Source organism: Pongo pygmaeus, chromosome 10 (genome assembly GCF_028885625.2).
Source record: "Pongo pygmaeus isolate AG05252 chromosome 10, NHGRI_mPonPyg2-v2.0_pri, whole genome shotgun sequence".
Lineage (NCBI taxonomy): Eukaryota > Metazoa > Chordata > Mammalia > Primates > Hominidae > Pongo > Pongo pygmaeus.
Genome location: NC_072383.2, coordinates 105587089 through 105606683, shown reverse-complemented (window position 1 = coordinate 105606683; position 19595 = coordinate 105587089). Strand labels below are relative to the sequence as shown.

Here is a 19595-nt window from a genome sequence, read left to right as displayed (position 1 = left end):
AGTTTCTTTGTAGCCAGTTTCTTGAGCAAGATGTCTAATAGTGGCTGACTTCATTTCTTTATATTCTACTTACCCTTGAACCCACTCCAAACCAAGGCATGTCCGGCTTCACTCCCACCCACTCTACCAAAACTATTTTTATCCAAAGGATACTTTAAATCTGCCCATTCCCTGACTTTTTTCTTTTTTTATTTTTTATTTTTATTTTTTAACAATGTTTGACACATTTGGCCACACCTTCTTCTTCTTCCCTTGGCTTTATTAAAGGACTCTTCTATGCTTTCCTGCCAGCGCTATTAGTGTTCTTCCTTAGCTTCTCCATTTCTGTTCAACCTTTAAATACCCCTGAGGTCTGTGATCTCCACCCTCTTTCATTTCACATATTTCTAGGCAATCTTAGCTCTTCTCATAAAGTCAGTTACCATTTACTCGTCTATGCCCGGAATTCTCAAGTTAGTGTCTTCAGCACAAATCTCTTTCCTGATCCCCAGACGTGTGTGTGTGTTTGTATGTATCATATATACCCATTTGCCTTCTTGAATATATTACATTACTCAAACTCAGCTTGTACAAAACAGAGTTCATCTTCATCCTTCTCTATTGCTCAAAAACAAACAAACCCCAAACTGAGTTTTCCTGTGTTTTCTGTCTTCACAAATGATACTTCCATTTGCCCATTTGAGTCCTCACTGTGTGCCAATTACTTGCTAATTTCTGTGGATAGCGTGATAGTCAACAGATAATTTCTCTGCCCTCAGGGAGTTTATAGTACAGAGGAAGATTTATTCAGAAATGAAATAGTTACATAAATACATTCTTCCCTCTCCATTGTCTCTTTAGCCCATATCACCATTCTCTGCCTAGATTGTTTTGGTAGCTTACAAGTCATTGTCCCCCTTGCCCTTCTCTAATTCATTCTCTACACAGCAAGTAGAGTGATCTTTTTAAAATTGCAAATCTGGTCACATCATTTATGCTTTAAAACCTTTTAATGACATTTCTTTACTCTTAGGTTAAAGTTCAAAAAGCCATAGCATGGTTTCAAATCCTTGTGTAATCTGGCCCTCTGCTTCTTTCTAGTCTCTGGTGATTATTTCACTGAGGCATTTAAACTGAAACTTGAAGTGTAAAGTGGATCTTAATAAGCAAGGCATGGAGGGAAGGGAATTCCAAGCAGAGAGAAGCAAATTCCAGACTGAAAGAAGAGCTTAAGGAAAGGCACAGTATTCTGATAGTGGTGAGGAGGCTGATGTAGCTGAGTCATATGGTGCATGAAAAGATAGAAGGTGTTGTTCAGTACTTTTTTGTTTGCTAGTTGGTTGCCTGAGTCAAACAGGCTTAAGCAAAAAGAAAGTTTATTGGTAGATGTAATTGAATAACCTAAGGGAAACTGGCTTTGGGCGTCTCTTGATACCAGGGCTCAGAAGATGTTACCAGCATCACATTTCTCTTTGCATCTCTGAACTTCACTTATCCTGCCTTGACTTCTCAAATAGGCTGTCCTCTGGTGGCAAAATATAGCAATAACAATGGCATTTACCTCAGCAAAAAGCATACACCTTTGGCCCAGAAGTCTCAGCAAAAGTCTTATGGCACTTTATTGGCTCTTTTGGGCCAGTTTCTGAACTAGTCATCATGAGTTTATGATTGTCTTAGCTGAAGTGTGCTTCACTGGTGGAGTCAGCTTGACTGAACTGAAGTAACAAGTAAAATGAGTAGGAAGTAGGTGGATATCCTAAAACAACATTGTTGCCTATTATATAAGAACTCAGATAAGTGGGTATAGTTCAGAAAAGCTGCCCTTGTTAGGGGAAATATAAATTTAGTAGCTGAGTGAATGTTATAAGAGAGAGTCAAGATACCAGTTTGGAGACTTTATCAAGAGTTCAAGTGAAAGATAATATAGGCTTGAACAAGGGGAAAGGCTATGAGGAAGGGGAAGATATAAGAGGAAGCCTGTAGAGGTACAGTGAAAAGCTTAGGTGACTGCCTGGAAAACAGTTTCATAGAGGAAGGAGGGTGAGGGAGAAAGTAGAGTGTAAGATCCTCATACTTTGTGCCTCTGTGACAATTAGACATTAAGTTAGGAAACACAGAAATAGACCATATGTAGGTGAGGAAAAGAGTGAGTTTAGGTTGTTGACCAATTTGAAGCACTGCTAAGATATCAACATGAGAAATGGAGAAAATAGAAATTTCACTCTGGGAATTACAGACATTGGATCTGTGCATATGGGAATAATTCCTGTATAAGTAATGGATGAAGCATGCCTGGATGAGATTGGATACAGCCATAAAAAGTTATGTTAGTCAAAAGCCCAGTGAAAAAACTCAGCAAATACTATATTTAAGATGAATAGGAGCTGGTGAAGGAGGCAGAAGACAACCAGAGAGGTGAAAGAGGATCCAGGAGAGTGCCATATTATGAAAACTGAATGTGGCAAGAGTGGTTTTACATTGCACTACAGGAGGCAGGTTAGGATGAGTTTTGACAATTATGTAGGAAAAATTATCAAAGATTTAGAAGTGGGAAAAGGAAATTATTGTGTATCTAGAATGCTAGATATTGTTTAGAGGACCCTCCAGGAGTTATGTGATTCTGATTAAGGGGTATGCATCTTTGTATTTGATTGACAAGGCTGTTTTACAACTCTGTAAAAAGGGATAAAAGTTAAGTTGTAGAAAACTGAAAGCAGTACAAGTGTTTTCTGCCCATACCAATGCAAATTATGTTTGTGCCATGAAAATGAATTTTGTAAGTTGAGAAATAGTAAATCAGATTCTCATTTGAATCAGTTTTAACATCTTACTTCTTTCTTCCTTAATCAATTAATTACGTAAATTCTTTGCCAGATCTTCATTTCGTGTTTGTATGAGAGTCATGATTTTACTATTTTGAAAATTATACTTTATCTGTTACAAAGGCTTTTGGTGAACTTTGAGATAACACTTCAATGTAGGTGTAAGGATAGAAATCAGATTGTATAGGATGTTAACAAAGGTGTGTGTAGCATGAGGGGAGGGGAGTGGGGGAAATGATTCAGGTTGGAATGTGAGGGAGATTTTTTATGAGAGAGGTAAGAAATTAGCTCAAGGCGTAGGTTCTGAACAGGCTGAGGAAAAGTGAATTTTGGTTAGATAACTAGACTTTTAGTCAAGACTGAGCATAGTATATTCACAGGATGATAAATAAGAAATAAAATATATAGATAAGGTGAGGCCTGAATATGTAATTCTTTGAATGACAGACTGAAGTAAGTTTAGAACATCTGACTGTACTAAGACCTATTTTATAATTCTTACTTTCCTATTAAATGGCCGTGTGACTGACCTTGGGTAAATCTCTCTCCCTTCATTTATTCATTCAGGAAAACATTCAGTGAGAGCCTGTTATCTACCAGGTACTGTGCAAGTCATTGGAGATACAAAGATGAAGATTATGGTTCTTGCCTGTAAGGAAACTTTCACACCACTAAAGGACAATTAGAACATACAATGTTAAAAAGGACCTCTGTGGAAATCTACAAAGACAATTGTGAAAGCACAAAGGAAAGACAACTAACTTTAAAGGGGTGGGAAAAGGGGTAAAGGTGATGAGTGTGAGTTCTAGAGAGGTGTGTGTGTGTTTGTGTGTATGTGTTGGGGAGTGCTGGGTGTGAGATATGAGACTGAGAGAGGAGGAATTCTAGAATGCTTCTGTAGTAGGCCGTTCTTGCATTGCTATAAAGAAATACTTGAGACTGAGTTATATATAAAGAAAAGTGGTCTAATTGGCTCATGGTTCTGCAGGCTGCTCAGGAAGCATAGCAGCATCTGCTTTTGGGGCACCTCAGGAAGGTTACAATCATGGTGGAAGGCAAAGGGGGAGCAGGCATGTCACATAGCAAAGGCAGAAGCAAGAGAGTGAGAGGGGAGGTGCTACACACTTTTAAATGACCAGATTTCATGAGAACTCGCCATTGTTAAGGACGTACCAAAAGGGATGATGCTAAATAATTCATGAGAAACCTGCCCTTTTGATCCAGTCACCTGCCAGTAGGCCCCACCTCCAACACTGGGGATTACATTTCAATATGACATTTGGGTAGGGACACATATCCAAATTAGATCAGCTTCTTGAAGATGCATGCATGAGTCAGTGTACTTACATGGAAAGAGAGGTTTTTGTTTTTTGTTTTTTGGTTTTTTTTTTTGAGGCAGGGTCTCACTTTGTCACGCAGGCTGGAGTGTAGTGGCATGATTTCAGCTCGCTGCAACCTCTGCCTCCTGGGTTCAAGGTGATTCTCTTGCCTCAGCCTCCCGAGTAGCTGGCGGAATTACAGGTGTGTGCCACCACGCCTGGCTAATTTTTGTATTTTTAGTAGAGATGGAGTTTCACCACATTGGCCAGGCTAGTCTTGAACTCCTGACCTCTAGCGATCTGCCTGCCTCAGCCTCCCAAAGTGCTGGGATTACAGGCATGCACCACTGCGTCCAGCCTGAAAAGGGAGTTTCTAAGAAATTGTCTCTTATCTGACACCATTGGAACCTGCAGTTACTTGAAAAAGGAAATCATTTAAAAAAAAACATAGAAAAATGTGCATTAATTTGATAGTTTTTGATGTAGGGCTTGATTCCAGGTCTGAGTTCTTTTGCTCACTTCTTTATCCACATTTATTCTTTAGGTGATCTCATCTAGTTTCGTACTTGAATACCTGATAATTTCCTATCATGTATTACCTGCACTGGCCTCTATCTTGAATTCCGGATTTGCCTATCTAGTATTTTTACTTGGATTCAAAATAAGCATCTTAAGCTGATTTTGTCTCCATCTCCTCCACCTCCCATGGTTTCTCTATATCACAGTAAATGTCAACATTCACCTAGTTCTGCAAAAACCCAGGAGCTACCCTTTCTTCTTTTTGTACTCAAACTTCATATCTAGTCCTAAAGCAATTGTTAGAGCTTTTCCCTTCAAATTAAATCTCATATCCATTCAAATAACACCCTCCCACTGCTATCATAATATCCAGGCCACCAGCATTTTTTACAAGATTACTGTAAAAGCCGCCTAAGTTTTCCACTTCCATTTTTGTGCCTGCCTTTCCCATCTGTTCCATGTGGAATTCAGAGTAATATTTTTAAAACCAGTTAGGTCTGGTGGCTCAATACCTGGCACAGGGTAGGTGTCAATATGTCCTTGTGTATTGAATGTATAAATGAGTATTGTTCTGCTGATTTTGCTCATGGAATTTCAAGTTGGCTTTCCTGCGTAAATTACACCCGCAGACTGATATTGCCTATCATTTGTTAAAGTTGATTAAAACCTTAAAGACCATGGTGAAGCAAACTTGAATACAGAATTCCTTTAGTACATTTTTTTCTTCCCATCTAGTTTAGCTGTCTTATCTACAGATAGTTAATTAGACAAACTTTTTTGGTGATTCACCTTTTATCAAGCCTTTTTGAAGCATTCAGTTTCATTTTCTATAAAACACCTTTATTTTTTATATTCTCAGTTTATATAAAATTTAAATTATGTGATTAAAATAAGTTCAGCTGGCGTGAACGTGTTTGAGAAACACAACTGACTCTTCATATGTCTAGAACTTTAACTGATTGGAATAGGAATTGGACTTATTAGAAAGCAGTAGCCTATTTTATTTTTGTCAGACTGAAATTAGCCATGTCCATCAGTCAGTATGGCCTCTGTACGCTTTGCACAGGGTACAGAAGGCATTTGGTTATTTGTGTGAATTGATAAATTGGAGATCACTAGTAGTTTTTGTTTTTTGTTTTTTTTTGAGACAGAGTTTCACTCTTGTTGCCCAGGCTAGGTGCAGTGGCACGATCTTGGCTCACTGCAACCTCCACCTCCTCGGTTCAAGCGATTCTCCTGCCTCAGCCTTCCAAGTAGCTGGGATTATAGGCATGCGCCATCAAACCTGGCTAATTTTTGTATTTTTACTAGAGACGGGATTTCATCATGTTGGCCAGGCTTTTCTTGAACTCCTGAACTCAGGTAATCCACCCGCCTCAGCCTCCCAAGGTGCTGGGATTACAGGCGTGAGCCATCGAGCCCGGCTTAGTAGTTTTAATGTATGTTAACTACATAATTGCCAAGGTCCCTTCTAGTTCTAGAATTGTATGATTTCTGTGATGGTAATACCAAAATAATTTTTAGTATTATAAAAGATATAACGATAGGTTTTTGAAATTTGACATAAAATTCATTCTCAAATATTTTTATTTGGTTTGGGTTGCATATTTTAAATAATTGAATATTAGGGTTTCCTAGAGATTAAAAAATGCTATTTAAAAAAAGAGGATTCTGTTGACTCTGGTTACTTTTGCCATTTTTATCTTATCCTATCTGTCTTCTCAATAGCAACAACAACAACAAATGAAATATCTTAATGACATGTATTTTTATTTAGTTTTCTTGTTTTAAGTGATATAGGCCAGCAGGAGTTAAAAGGCTGTAATAGAATGACTTAATATTAAATTACTGTGCTACAGTGTATATGTCTTAGAGAATGTGCTGCCAAGACTTTTATTGGTATTATGTATGGTATGGGATCAGATTCTAATTTTGAGGTTAAAATACCCTTTTTAATTGTCTGGCTTAGTGTTAATATTTTTTGTAATTAGGGGCATAATTTGGGGTAATGTGGGAATAGAAAGGAAAGATTGAATGAAAGGAAGATAATTAAAAAGAAGAATAACCATCAGAGTAGAGTGACATGTAGGTTTTTGGAAAAGGAGGAGTCACTGATTATATTTTGAGATCCCACGAAGAGAGACATAACAAAGTCAAAAGGAACTAGTTTAGAAATTAGAATAAGCTTAATTTTAGGTGTATCAAAGTTTGTTTTAGGTGTATTGAGGTTAGGTTAACAGTGGGATATCCCGATACAGTTGGTTAGCAGGGACTGAAGCTAGGAAGAGAAGTTGGGACTAGGTGTGTATATTTAATTGGAAACAGTCTTTTGAGAGGTGATAATTAAAATTAGGGTAACGGGTGAGAATACTGAAAGAGGAGCATATAGCAAGACAAAAGGAGTGGCAGTCTTTTCTATTTTTTTGAGACAGACTCTCAATTGGTCACTGAGGCTGGAGTGCAATGGTGCAATCTTGGCTCACTGCAACCTCTGTCTCCCAGGTTCACGCAATTCTTCTGCCTCAGCCTCCCTGGTAGCTGGGATTACATGCATGCACCACCATGCCCAGCTAATTTTTTTGTGTTTTTAGTAGATACAGGATTTTACCATGTTGGCCAGGCTTGTCTTGAACTCCTGACCTCAAGTGATCTGCCCTCTGCAGCCTCCCAAAGTGCTGGGATTACAGGCGTGAGTCACTGCGCCCAGCCAGGAATGGCAGTCTTTATGATTATGATTTTTAAAAATACTTTAGGCCAGGCACAGTAGCTCACGCCTGTGATCCCAGCTGCTAAGGAGGCTGAGGCAAGAGGATCGATTGAACCAGGGAGACAGAATGCAGTGAGCCGAGATCACGCCACTGCACTCCAGCCTGGGTGACAAAGCGACGCTCTGTCTCAAAAAAAAAAAAAAAAAAAAGAGAGAGAAATAAAAAAATATATTTTACATGTTAAACTTTTTTGTATTCAAACTTCTGTGGTTTATATCATTAGCGATAAGCCTCAATGCTCCTTTTGCACCCAAAGATGATATAAATATTTACAATGTTTTTCTAATACATTTAGAGTTTTATTTACACATATAAATCTTTGTTCCATCTAGAATTTACATTGACACTGAGGTTACACTCTAACTTCTTTTTCCCCAAATGATGATCATTTTCCACAAAATGATGGCCAGTTATTCCAACACTACTTATTGGATCATTTCCAATTCAGTGAGGTAAGTAAATATAAGTGTTAATGTAAATTTTTAATATTTTACGATCATTTCTAGGCTATTTAAGTTTTAAAATGTGGATTTTTTCTGATGAAAAATACAATCATAGTAAAGAATTCAAATGATACGAAGAAAGTGTCTGTATAATATCACCCATAAGAAGATAAGAAATACAACACTGGTAGTAGTTTTAAAATATGAAAATATAAATGTGCAAATATGCACATATGTGTTAATATGAATGTGTGTTTACATGAAAACTTTGACATCTCTATTCACAAGTGTGATTAATTCATATTTTTCTTTTGGGAGCTAATTTTGTTAATTTTAACAATGAGATCATGTTAGCCTTATAGTAACTTCCTGTCCTTTTTATGCCCCCAACAGTATAAATAACATAGGACTTCTGTGTTCCATAAAACTTTGCTAGAATTCACCCATAAAGCAATTTGGGTCAGGGGTTTTTGGGAGTCAGATTATTTTTATAGCAATTTCAAGTTTCCTGTCCAGTCCACACAACAAACTGCCCACATCAAACCCCTAGTTAATACATGAATTTATCCTCTAATTTAGTAGCTGGTGACTCTGTAACCTACTTTCATTCTTTCTCCTCTGGAAAGTTTATTGACTCAAGAATTGATACCTGAGCTAAGCTTTGCCCATTTGGAATTTGGAAAAGGAATGCAGAGACTGTAGTCAGTTGGTATTGGGCCTTGGCACCGAGTAGTAATAAAAAATAGATATCTTTGCATAGAAAGGTGGTTGTAGAAAGACAAAAGAATGAACACATATGCAGAAAGGAACAAACAAGAGAGAATTCAATTCCAAAAAGGAGTTGGGTTCTAACATTCCAGAATCCTTAGACTTGACTATACTACTTGAGCACAAGTTTCCATGAAATACTCCTATATTCTTCCAATGCTTTTTGTTTGTTTGTTTGACCTAGTTTGAGTAGATTTCTGTTCATTGCAGTGAAACAATTCCTGACTTAGATCATCTTTAACATACTTTTTATTTCATTTGTGTTTATTGGTTATTCTAGGTTTCTTGTCAGTTTGATAATTGAATTTGCTATTAATGCATATTTTCCTAAAATATCTGCCGTTAAATCTAGTCTTCCATTTTCACATGTGTTGCTAACGTTGTATACCATATTCTTTTGTTTAATAAGTACCACAATTGCTATGATAGTTCCTTTCTTACATTACTAATAGATTTTTTTTTTCTTCTTTTTCTTCGACTTGCTAGATGTTTTTATACTTTATTGATCTTTTCAAAGCATAACTCCTATGGAAGGAATAAAGAATATTGTCAAAGAGTTACCTCCACAAAAAACGTCAGGCTCAGATAGTTTCATAGTTGGGTTCTACCAAAGTTTAAGAAACATGTTACTTCAGTGATATGTAAATTGTTCTAAAACATGATAAAAGAAGAGGAAACAATGTGTAGAATTATCAAATAGGATACAGAAGCATATTTTAAATGTATATCCTACAAATAGGATACAGAAGCATATTTTAAATGTATATCCTACATTCATATTGAAAATGCAGGAATAATTCAGTATTAGAACTATATTAATATGTCATTATATTAATAGATCAGAGTATAATTATATGATCACCTCCATAGATGCTGAAAATACTTTTGATAAAGTTCAATATTTATTCCTAATAAAATTTACTACTAAACCAGAAATAGAAGGCTACCAAATCAGCTCAAAAGTCAGCATCATGCTTAACGGGTAAAATTTAGAAGTTCTACAAAGTCTGGAGCAAGATACAAATGCTGGCTGTCATCACTATTACTTATTGTGCCAGAGGTACTAACTAATGCAGTATAAAAGCTATAAAAATGGAAGAGGAAGTAAAATTTATTGCTGTTTTTAGGACAATATTATTATATCCCAAAATATCTAGGAGAATCAACTGAAAAGGTACTATTAATAATAAGAGAATCCAGGCCGGGTGTGATGGCTCACGCCTGTAATCCCAGCACTTTGGGAGGCCAAGGCAGGCGGATCACCAGGTCAGGAGATCGAGATCATCCTGGTTAGCATGGTGAAACCGTGTCTCTACTAAAAAAAAAAAAAAAAAACAAAAATACAAAAAATTAGCCGGGCATGGTGGCAGGTGCCTGTAGTGCCAGCTACTCAGGAGGCTGAGGCAGGAGAATGGTGTGAACCCGGGAGGCAGAGCTTGCAGTGAGCCAAGATCACACCACTGCACTCCAGCCTGGGCGACAGAGCGAGACTCCATCTCAAAAAAATAAATAAATAAATAAATAAAAATAAGAGAATCCAGTGATGTGGCTAGATAGAATTTTTATTAGCCTTAGGTGCAGAGAATTAGTTTAAGACATTATCATCACAGGTTTATGTAAGGTCTCTTCCTTGTTTTCTTTCTTTAGCCTCCTTTATTCCTATTTGAATTTCCCTTCTCCCATACATAAATACATTGTTATACAGTATACATTGTGGTTATATTCTAATATATTTATCTTTTTGTAACTATGTGTTCATGCAAAACAGATATTGTTTTATGTGCATTTATTTTTAACTTACATAAATGCTATCGTGTTGTATTTCTTATTCTGTTTTTTTCCCACAAGCACTAAATGTCTAAGATGTACTCATGTTGATACTGCTAATCCATTGCTTCTAACAGCTGTATAATGCTCTGTGAGACCTTTACCATATTATATCTGTTATCTTAGTGATAGCTACCTGTTTACTTCTAGTTTCCTGACACCACAAATTGTTTTGCAGTGAACATCCTTGCACATGACTCTGTGTTAAGTATTTGTTTGGAGTGCATATACAAATGAATAGAATTGCTGGGACATAGGTTAGCCCCATATGTAGTTTGACTAAGAAATGGCAGATTGCTATTCACAGTAGCTGAACAAGTCTATATTCCCACTAACAATGCATGAGTCTTCTCATATCCTTATGTCCCAACATTTAAAAATTATCCAGCTTTATAAACTTTACTGATCTAAAAAGCATAAACTGAGGTTTGATTCTTTTAATTTGTACTTTTCTAGTTACTAAATTTGAACATTTCTTATACATATTAGTTTTGGAGGTTTTTCTTTCTATAAATTACCTTTTAATTGTCTTGTTCATTTTTCTGTTGATGTGCTGTCTTTTCAGTTTTATTCATCGAAGTTTAAAGTATATATATATATATATATATATATATATATATATATATATATATATATATATATAACAAACAATGGCTACAGGCACCTGAAAAGATGTTCAACACCATTAGTCATTAGGAAAATGCAAAACAAAACCACTGCAATACCACTTCATATGCACCAAGATGACTATTATTAAAAAAATTTTATACAAAAAATTATCCGGGCGTGGTGGCGGGCGCCTGTAGTCCCAGCTACTCGGGAGGCTAAGGCAGGAGAATGGCGTGAACCTGGGAGGTGCAGCTTGCAGTGAGCCAAGATTGCACCACTGCACTCCAGCCTGGGCGACAGAGCAAGACTCCATCTCAAAAAAAAAAAAAATTTTTTAAAAAGGAAAGTAATTGTTGGTGAGGGTGTGGAGAAATTGGAACCCTTGTACATTGCTGGTGAGAGAATAAAATAGTACAGCTGCTGTAGAAAAATTTGGCAGTTCCACACAAAGTTAAACATAGAATTACCAGCAATATCACTCGTAGAATTCCAAAAGAATTTAAAGCAGGCATTCTAACAAAAACTTGTATGTGAATGTCCATAGCAGCACTATTCACAATCACCAAAATGTGGAAACAACCTAAATGTCTGTCCACTGATGAATGGATAAACAAAATGTGGTCTGTTCACATGATGGAACCATAAAAAGAAATGAGATACTACAACATGGGTGTCAAACACATTCTAAGTGAAAGAAACCAGACACCAAAGATCACATGTTATATGATTCCGTTTATATGAAACATCCAGAACAGGTGAATTCATAGAAACAGAAAGCAAATTAGTGGTAGCTCGGGGCAGGGGAAAAAATAGAGAGTGATTGCTTAATGGGTACAAGGTAATCAGTACAGGGTTTCCATTTGTGATACAAATGTTTTGGAACTAGATAGAGGTGATAGTCACAAAGCATTATCAATGTACTATATGCCACTGAATTGTACATTTTAACATTATTAATTTTGGGCTGAGTGCGGTGGCTCATGCTTATAATCTCAGCACTTTGGGAGGCTGACAAGGGTGGATCACTTGAGGTCAGGAGTTTGAGACCAGCCTGGCCAACATGGTGAAACCCTGTCTCTACAAAAAAAATACAAAACTTAGCTGGGCGTGGTGGCACATGCCTGTAGTCCCAGCTACTCAGGAGGCTGAGGCAGGAATTGCTTAAACCAAGGAGGCGGAGATTGCAGTTAGCCAAGATCATGGCACTGCACTCTAGCCTGGGCAAAAGAGTGAGACACTGTCTCAGAGAAAAAAAAAATTATTAATTTTGTATTATATGTATTACAATTTTACCTCAAAAAATTGTAATCAAATAGTTTCCCTATATATCAGAGATTGGCAAACTTTTAATGTAAAGGGCCAGATGATAAATATTTTAGGTTTTTCAGGCCATATGATCTCTCTCTCAGCTACCCACCTCTCCTATTGTAGCATGAAACTAATTAGGATGTCTGTGTTCCAGTAACACTTTATTTACAAAGAAGGCAGTGAGCTGACTTGACCCCATAGTTGGCTGGCCCCTTGCTACATATAAGCAACCAGTTAGCAAATATAACAGGAAGAAAAATTCTGTGTATAATAGCAACAAAGAGAAATACAACAATCTAGAGATAAATTCAGATACAAAGAGAATGATGATTGGATCTTTTTCTCTACTGAAGCTCTTGTTCTTATGGAATAGTTAGGAACTGACTGCCTTATGGCCCATGGAACATCCTCGGTTGAGAACATCTCTCAAGGGTTCAACAAAGAGTACAGTTTGAAGCTTTCTAGTGAGAGAAGGAAGGAAACCTATAAATTATCATTCAGTCAGTTTCAAGATTTCAGCCTTGTCACAGACTCCTGCTCATTGTCTTCCTTCTCCTCTCCCCTACACTTTTCCAACACCTTCTTCCCCCCATTAATCTGCAGTCTGGTATCTTTCTGTATAGATTGTTATTTACTGCTAGTCATGGAAGGGCCTCTTTTCCAGATGTTGCAGACTTAAAATGTGAAAAACGAAACTATAAAAGTAGTAGAAGAAAACTAAGGAAGTTTTTGGGTTTTTTTTGTTTTTTTTTGTTTTTTTGCCTTTGAAAAGAGAAAAGTCTTCCTAACATGCAATCCTAAAATCAAAAAGAAAAGATTGGGAACTTTAGATAATCATAAAAGTTGTGCATGCCGATATCACCATGTCAGCATCTAAAGACAACATCCCAAGGGATAAAAGGGAGTCTGTGTGATAAAATTTGATTTCCTTAATATATAAAATTCTGTTCTATATCAGTGAATTATGAGTTACAGTAGATTGTACCTTTTGTCAATATAGAGTCGATAGTATAGACTAAGTAAGGGCTGGCAACTTTCTTGAAGAGTTAGACAGTTAATATTTTCAGCTTTGTGAGCCACACATACATAGGGTCTCTGTCTCATAGTCTTCTTTTTTTATGCAGCCCTTTAAAAATTAAAAGCCTTTCTTGTGGGCTATACAAAAACAGGCCACAGGTCAGATTTGTCCCAGGGGCCATAGTTTACAAACGCTTCTGTAGACTATTTCCTATTTCTTTTATTGAGTCCTTTTGAGAGACCAAGGTGGGAGGATTGCTTGAGCCCAGGAGTTTAAGACCAGCCTGGGCAAGATAGTGAGACTCAGTCTCTTCCAACAAACAAATACATAAATAAAATTAGCTGGGTGTGGTGACATGTGCTTGTAGTCGCAGCTACTCAGGAAGCTGAGGTGGGAGGAGGATCACTTGAGCATGTGAGGTCGAGGGTGTGGTGAGCCATGATCTCCAGTGCCACTGTACTCCATCCAGCCTGGGCAACAGAGCAAGACTCTGTCTTGAAAAAGCAAAAACAAAACAAACAACAGCAACAACAACAAAATTAATCTAAGCCAGGCACAGTGGTGCACGCCTGTAATCCTAGCAATTTGGGAGGCCAAGGCGGGTGGATGTTGAGCTCAGGAGTTCAAGACCAGCCTGGGCAACATGGTGAAACCCCATCTCAACAAAAAATACAAAAATTAGCCAGATGTGGTGGCACATGTCTGTAGTCCCATGTAGCCTGTGTTACTTGGGGAGCTGAGGCAGGGGGATCAGTTGGACCTGGGAGGTCGAGGCTGCAGTGAGCTGAGATCGTGCCACTGCACTCCAGCCTGGGTGTCAAAGTGAGACCCTGTCTTAAAAAAAAAAAAAAAACTTAATCTACCATCTAGAAATAACCATCTTAAACATTATGTAAATCATTCTGGGTCTCTCTACGCACATTTAAAGATAAAAGGATGAATGGATATAGAGAAATGAAGATGGGATCATATTATATACACCATTTTAAAATAAAAAGAATTAAATTTACTTGAATATAACAAGGAAGTAAAATGTAAGAATAGCTAAACTTATGATAAACTTTTAAAAATTATTTTAGAATTATGATTTTACTGAACTGTAAAGTTGGTGTTGGGGGATGGGCAATAATCTTCACTTTCCCAGTTTTGGACTAATCAAAGGAGAGATGCACACACACAAAGGAGGGTTGTACTGTCAGAAATAATATTCACTTTATTCCTAGTAAAAACTAGGTTGTACGACTGTGTAGTCAGAATGAGCCTTATGATACTTTATTTTTGAATTAGACTTATTTAGCAACATAGTCATCGACTGTGCTGGTCAGCCACAGCAGGAGTGGATAATGCCTCTATAATTTTACTGCATGGGAGAATAGAAACTACATCCCGTAGGGCTGGGTTGAGCATATGTACTTCCTTGTTTTTTAATGCAGAGGCAGAGATAAATTGAAGATGTTCCTTTTACTTTTTCATCTTGGTTGTGAAGTAGAAATTGCTTCCATTTATGAAAATATGAAATGTTAGGAATAAGTGTCTCATTTTGGACAACGTCCATTTCCTTATCTTTCATGGTATGGATCATTTAACATACTGTATTTCTTTCTACCACCAGTGCCAGATTATTCTTACTAATAGTTCTGTTTTATTTTATTCTATACACCAAAATTCCCAGTGATTTTTACTCTTTTTTTTTTGAAACAGAGTTTCACTCTTGTCACCCAGGCTGGAGTGCAATGGCGCGATCTCAGCTCACTGCAACCTCCACCTCCAGGGTTCAAGTGATTCTCCTGCCTCAGTCTCCCGAGTAGCTGGGATTACAGGCGTGCGCCACCACGCCTGGTTAATTTTTTTGTATTTTTAGTAGAAACAAGGTTTCACCGTGTTAGCCAGGCTGGCCTCAAACTCCTGACCTCAGGTTTTCCGCCCGCCTTGGCTTCCCAAAGTGCTGGGATTACAGGTGTGAGCCACCATGCCCGGCCTTTACTCCTTTTTTTTCAGACAGTCTCACTCTGTCGCCCAGGCTTGGAGTGCAGTGGCATGATCTCAGCTCACTGCAACCTCTGCCTCCCGAGTTTAAGCAATTCCCGTGCCTCATTCCTGAGTAGCTGGAATTGCAGACGTGTGCCACCATGCCTGACTGATTTTTGTATTTTTAGTAGAGATGGGGTTTCACCATTTTAGTTAGGCTGGTGTTGAACTCCTGACCTCAAGTGATCCACCCCTCTTGGCCTCTCTAAGTGCTGGGAAAATGGTGTGAGCCACCATGCCCAGCCCATTTTTACTCCTAAATAAATTCAGAACTTATCAGCAGTCCTTTTATCTCCATTTATCTGTTGTTTGGCTTGATATCATTGTCCAGCTTTTGCCCCTCCCTCAAGTTCTTTTAGTTAGAGAATGTCTGTTGCTCCATTAGCATGATAATCTGGTGGGATTATTTTTCTTCTAACATATTTGTGATTACTTTTTCTATTCCATTTGTTGTGTTTACTGTTTGAAGTTTACTAATTAAGTTAGATTGGTTTTGACTCTCCTGTCTTTTTGTGGTTTCCGTCATTTCACTGTTTTTCTTTCAAATTATTGTGATCTCCTACAAACACCTACATGTCATAGTTATTTGGCAATATTGTGTGGATTCTGCCCATTTCTATTTCTAAGTTATTCTGTATTTTGATTTTCAGTTTTCTTAGATTTGTGGTCTTTTTATGTGCTTCCACTGTTGATGATTTTTGTCTTCTGTTTTAACTTTATTGAAGACTGCCAAACTGTTTTCCAAAGTGGCTATACCATTTTGCATTCTCACTGACTATATATGAGACCAGCTGCTCCTCATACTTGTCAACATTTGGTTTTGTCAGGTTTGTTCTTTCCCATTCTAATAAGTATGTAGTGGCATCTCATTGTGGTTTTAATTTGCATTTTGTTGTTGTCTGTTTTAATGTACTTATTTTCCATCTATATATCTTTGGTGAAGTGTGTTACTCTAATCTTTTGCTAATTTTTTATTGGGTTGATTATTTTCTTATTACTGAGTTTTGAGAGTTCTTTATGTATTCTGGATATTGTCTCTCTTTGCCTAGTTTATATCACTTAGCATAATGTCTCTACGTGCATTCACATCACAAATGACAGAATTTTCTGCTTTTTAAAGGCCGAATAGTATTCCATCCCGGTCATAATAGAATATTTCTATAATTACAGAAAGTTCTCTCATAACCCTCTTTGAGTCAATCCATTCAGGGAACTTAAAAAAAAAAGTATACTCTCAGTTTCTACCCCAGATCTATCAAAGAAGTAATATCCAGGGTGGCGCTTAGGAGATTTATTTTGCAAACACCTGTCCCCCCAACCCCAGTATGAGTATAATGAGCCCTGATTAAGAACTGTGACCCAGCTGGACGCAGTGGCTCATGCCTGTAATCCCAGCACTTTGGGAGGCTGAGGCGGGTGGATCACATGTGTTCAGGGATTCGAGACCAGCCTGGCCAACATGGCAAAACCCTGTATCTACTAAAAGTACAAAAATTAGCTGGGCGTGGTGGTGCATGCCTGTAATCCCAGCTACTCAGGAGGCTGAGGCAGGAGAATCACTTGAATCCAGGAGGCGGAGGTTGCAGTGAGCCGAGATCGCACCGCTGCACTCCAGCCTGGGCAACAAGAGCGAGACTCTGTCTCAAAAAACAAAAAGACAAAAACTATGACCCAGCTGGGTTATATATTGCATTTACCACATGGCCTAGATTACCCTCTAACATATATGCCCTCTAGCCTGTTGCATTTTCTTTCCCTTTAATCTCCATGCCAGCATTGAAAAACTTTACATAGCTTTAAGTGGTGAGGCAGGGAAACAAAAGCAAAAGAACTCATATATTAGAAATCCCTAATTCTCCTGAGTTCCAGTCCTTTTTATCTATTTGTCAGGTAATTGACAACTCAACCAAGGATATTTAAAACCAAATTTATTTCTTAATTAATAGCGTATCCTCTCAGCTCCTAAGCTAGAAACTTAGTGCCATTTTTGAAGTTTCCTCCTCTTCTTGGACGTAAAAATCCTATTGGTTTCCACCTCTAAAATAGCTTTAAATCTTCCATTTGTGTACAATGCTTTTCTTGCCTAGAATATTAAGACTCCAAAATGGTCTCTTGAGTCTTCTTAATCCAAGATCTTCCTCACTGCTGGCACAGTTTTGTTTCTAAAATTGAGTTCACAAACTGGGAAATAAAGAGAACACCATGAAACACATATTTTTAACTTAAAAATAAATAAAATTTTGTATAAAATCCAATACTACCTTATATACACAGTATCCTAGTATAGCAAATGTCAGAGAAGTAAATGATAGTCAAGTTTTGAATTGAGAAAAACTTAATGATTAATGAATGTTTTAGGAAGTAGGGAAATATTGCCAAAAAGACTGAAATTCACTTATGAAGCTATTGACTGGACTGTTCTGGAAGAAGAGGCAGAATAAGCTATTTGACAATATTCTTTTATCGTATGATATTATGGATAATCCTATATTCATGGCATACAATGTAGAAGAGTCAGTACTGTTAAATACTGGCTTGAATATATATTTCCTTTTGTTTGAATGCAACTCCCAGTATGCATTGTAGAAATGAGGTATTTGTACTTCTATGGTGTATGTATAAGGAAGATCTGCAAGATAACTTACTATTTTATCACAGAAAAACCAGGAGAAGAAATTTTTAGTTTAATGATTCTTTTGTGACTTTTTTTAGACTGGAAAATATGGATTATGTCGGCGCTGACACAGTACTAGCTTTGAGCATCAAGGAAAAACTAAGTTTTAAGTGATAGTAGAATAAAATAACTTGTACTGTAATGTAATTGCTGACATTGTTTTATTCAGAAAAAAGAGTTGGTAGTCAACATTTTGCTTCCTAATCATGATTAATTGTTGAATGTAATACAAATTATGAATATAATTAAAACTATAATAATCAAGTGAAAATTGTTTCATCTTCCTGAAAATATCTAGAGTCAAGACTTTGGTTTCCAATTCTGAAGTATATTATAAAAACAAAAGGTGCTCATGTAAGTTTTTGAAATATAGGATGAGATGAAAACATTTCTTCATAATACGATGTCAATAAAAAGTTACTTCTGTGACTTTTTAGTTTCTTGAATAGAGCCAAAATAGGATTTTTAATGTTGAATGTTGAGGATAAGATAATAGGGTTTCTTTTCTTTTTTTTTTTTTTTTTTTTTTTGAGACGGTCTTGCTCTGTTGTCCAGGCTGGAGTGCAGTGGCACAACCTTGGCTCACTGCATCCGCCTCCACTTCCAGGGTTCAAGGAGTTCTCATGCCTCAGCCTCCCAAGTAGCTGGGACTACACCACTGTGCCTGTGTAGATAATAGGATTTCTAAAGATTGAACTGTGATGGTAAAGTTTAACTCCTTCCCAGCACTGGATAATTTTGATCACTTGTTTAGAGAAAGAAATTAGTGATATGCTAGTGGATATGGTAAGAAAAATGTGTATTTTTGTGTATTGAAATAGGATTTGAAGAAATATTTTCCAAGTCCAAATGCAACTAAAGAACGTATTAGGGGCCAGGCGCAGTGGCTCATGCCTGTGATCCTAGCACTTTGGGAGGCTGAGGTGGGTGGATCACTTGAGGTCAGGAGTTCAAGACCAGCCTGGCCAACATGGTGAAACCCCATCTCTACTAAAAAGACAAAAACATTAGCCGGGCGTGGTGGTGGATGCCTGTAATCCCATCTACCCAGGAGGCTGAGGCAGGAGAATTGCTTGAACCTGGGAGGCAGAGGTTGCAGTGAGCTAAGATCACGCCACTGAACTCTGTACTCTAACCTGGACAACAGAGTGAGACTCCATCTCAAAAAAATAAAATAAATAATAATAATGTATTAGGAATCAGTTTATTACCATTTCCTGAATTGAAGCATTCGGCTGTCAGCTTTTTTAGGGTTCACTGAATTAACTTCTGAGTGCTTGTAGTAGTGAGCCATCACTAATTAAGGTAAAGAGACACTGGTAAAATATTGTGGTAGAAAACGATCATTGTTATTATTAATTAAAATATGTTTATATTGTATTAAACATTTTAATAGATTTTCTATTAATTTACCTGAATTTAGTGGTCCACATATATGTTAAATAGTTGTTATAGCCATAGATCCTTTAATGAACTTTTTAATAAAAGTTTGATAAGAAATAGGAGTTTAATA

The 19595-nt window shown here is 37.2% G+C and overlaps 1 protein-coding gene across 6 annotated transcripts in view; it reads left to right on the top strand.

Moving 5' to 3' along the window:
* CRY1 (cryptochrome circadian regulator 1) overlaps positions 1 to 19595 on the top strand; it is a 102300-nt gene that overhangs the window by 12951 nt on the left and 69754 nt on the right. Inside the window, exon 2 of one of the 6 annotated variants that reach the window (XM_063646677.1) lies at positions 3369 to 3401. The exons of 3 other annotated variants lie outside the window; for them this stretch is intronic. In XM_063646677.1, coding sequence (XP_063502747.1) covers positions 3369 to 3401 — 33 coding nt within the window. Of the gene's footprint in view, positions 1 to 3368; positions 3453 to 7739; positions 7860 to 19595 lie in introns of all 6 variants that reach the window. 2 more of the 6 variants (XM_054445090.2, XM_063646678.1) reach the window with 2 other exon arrangements.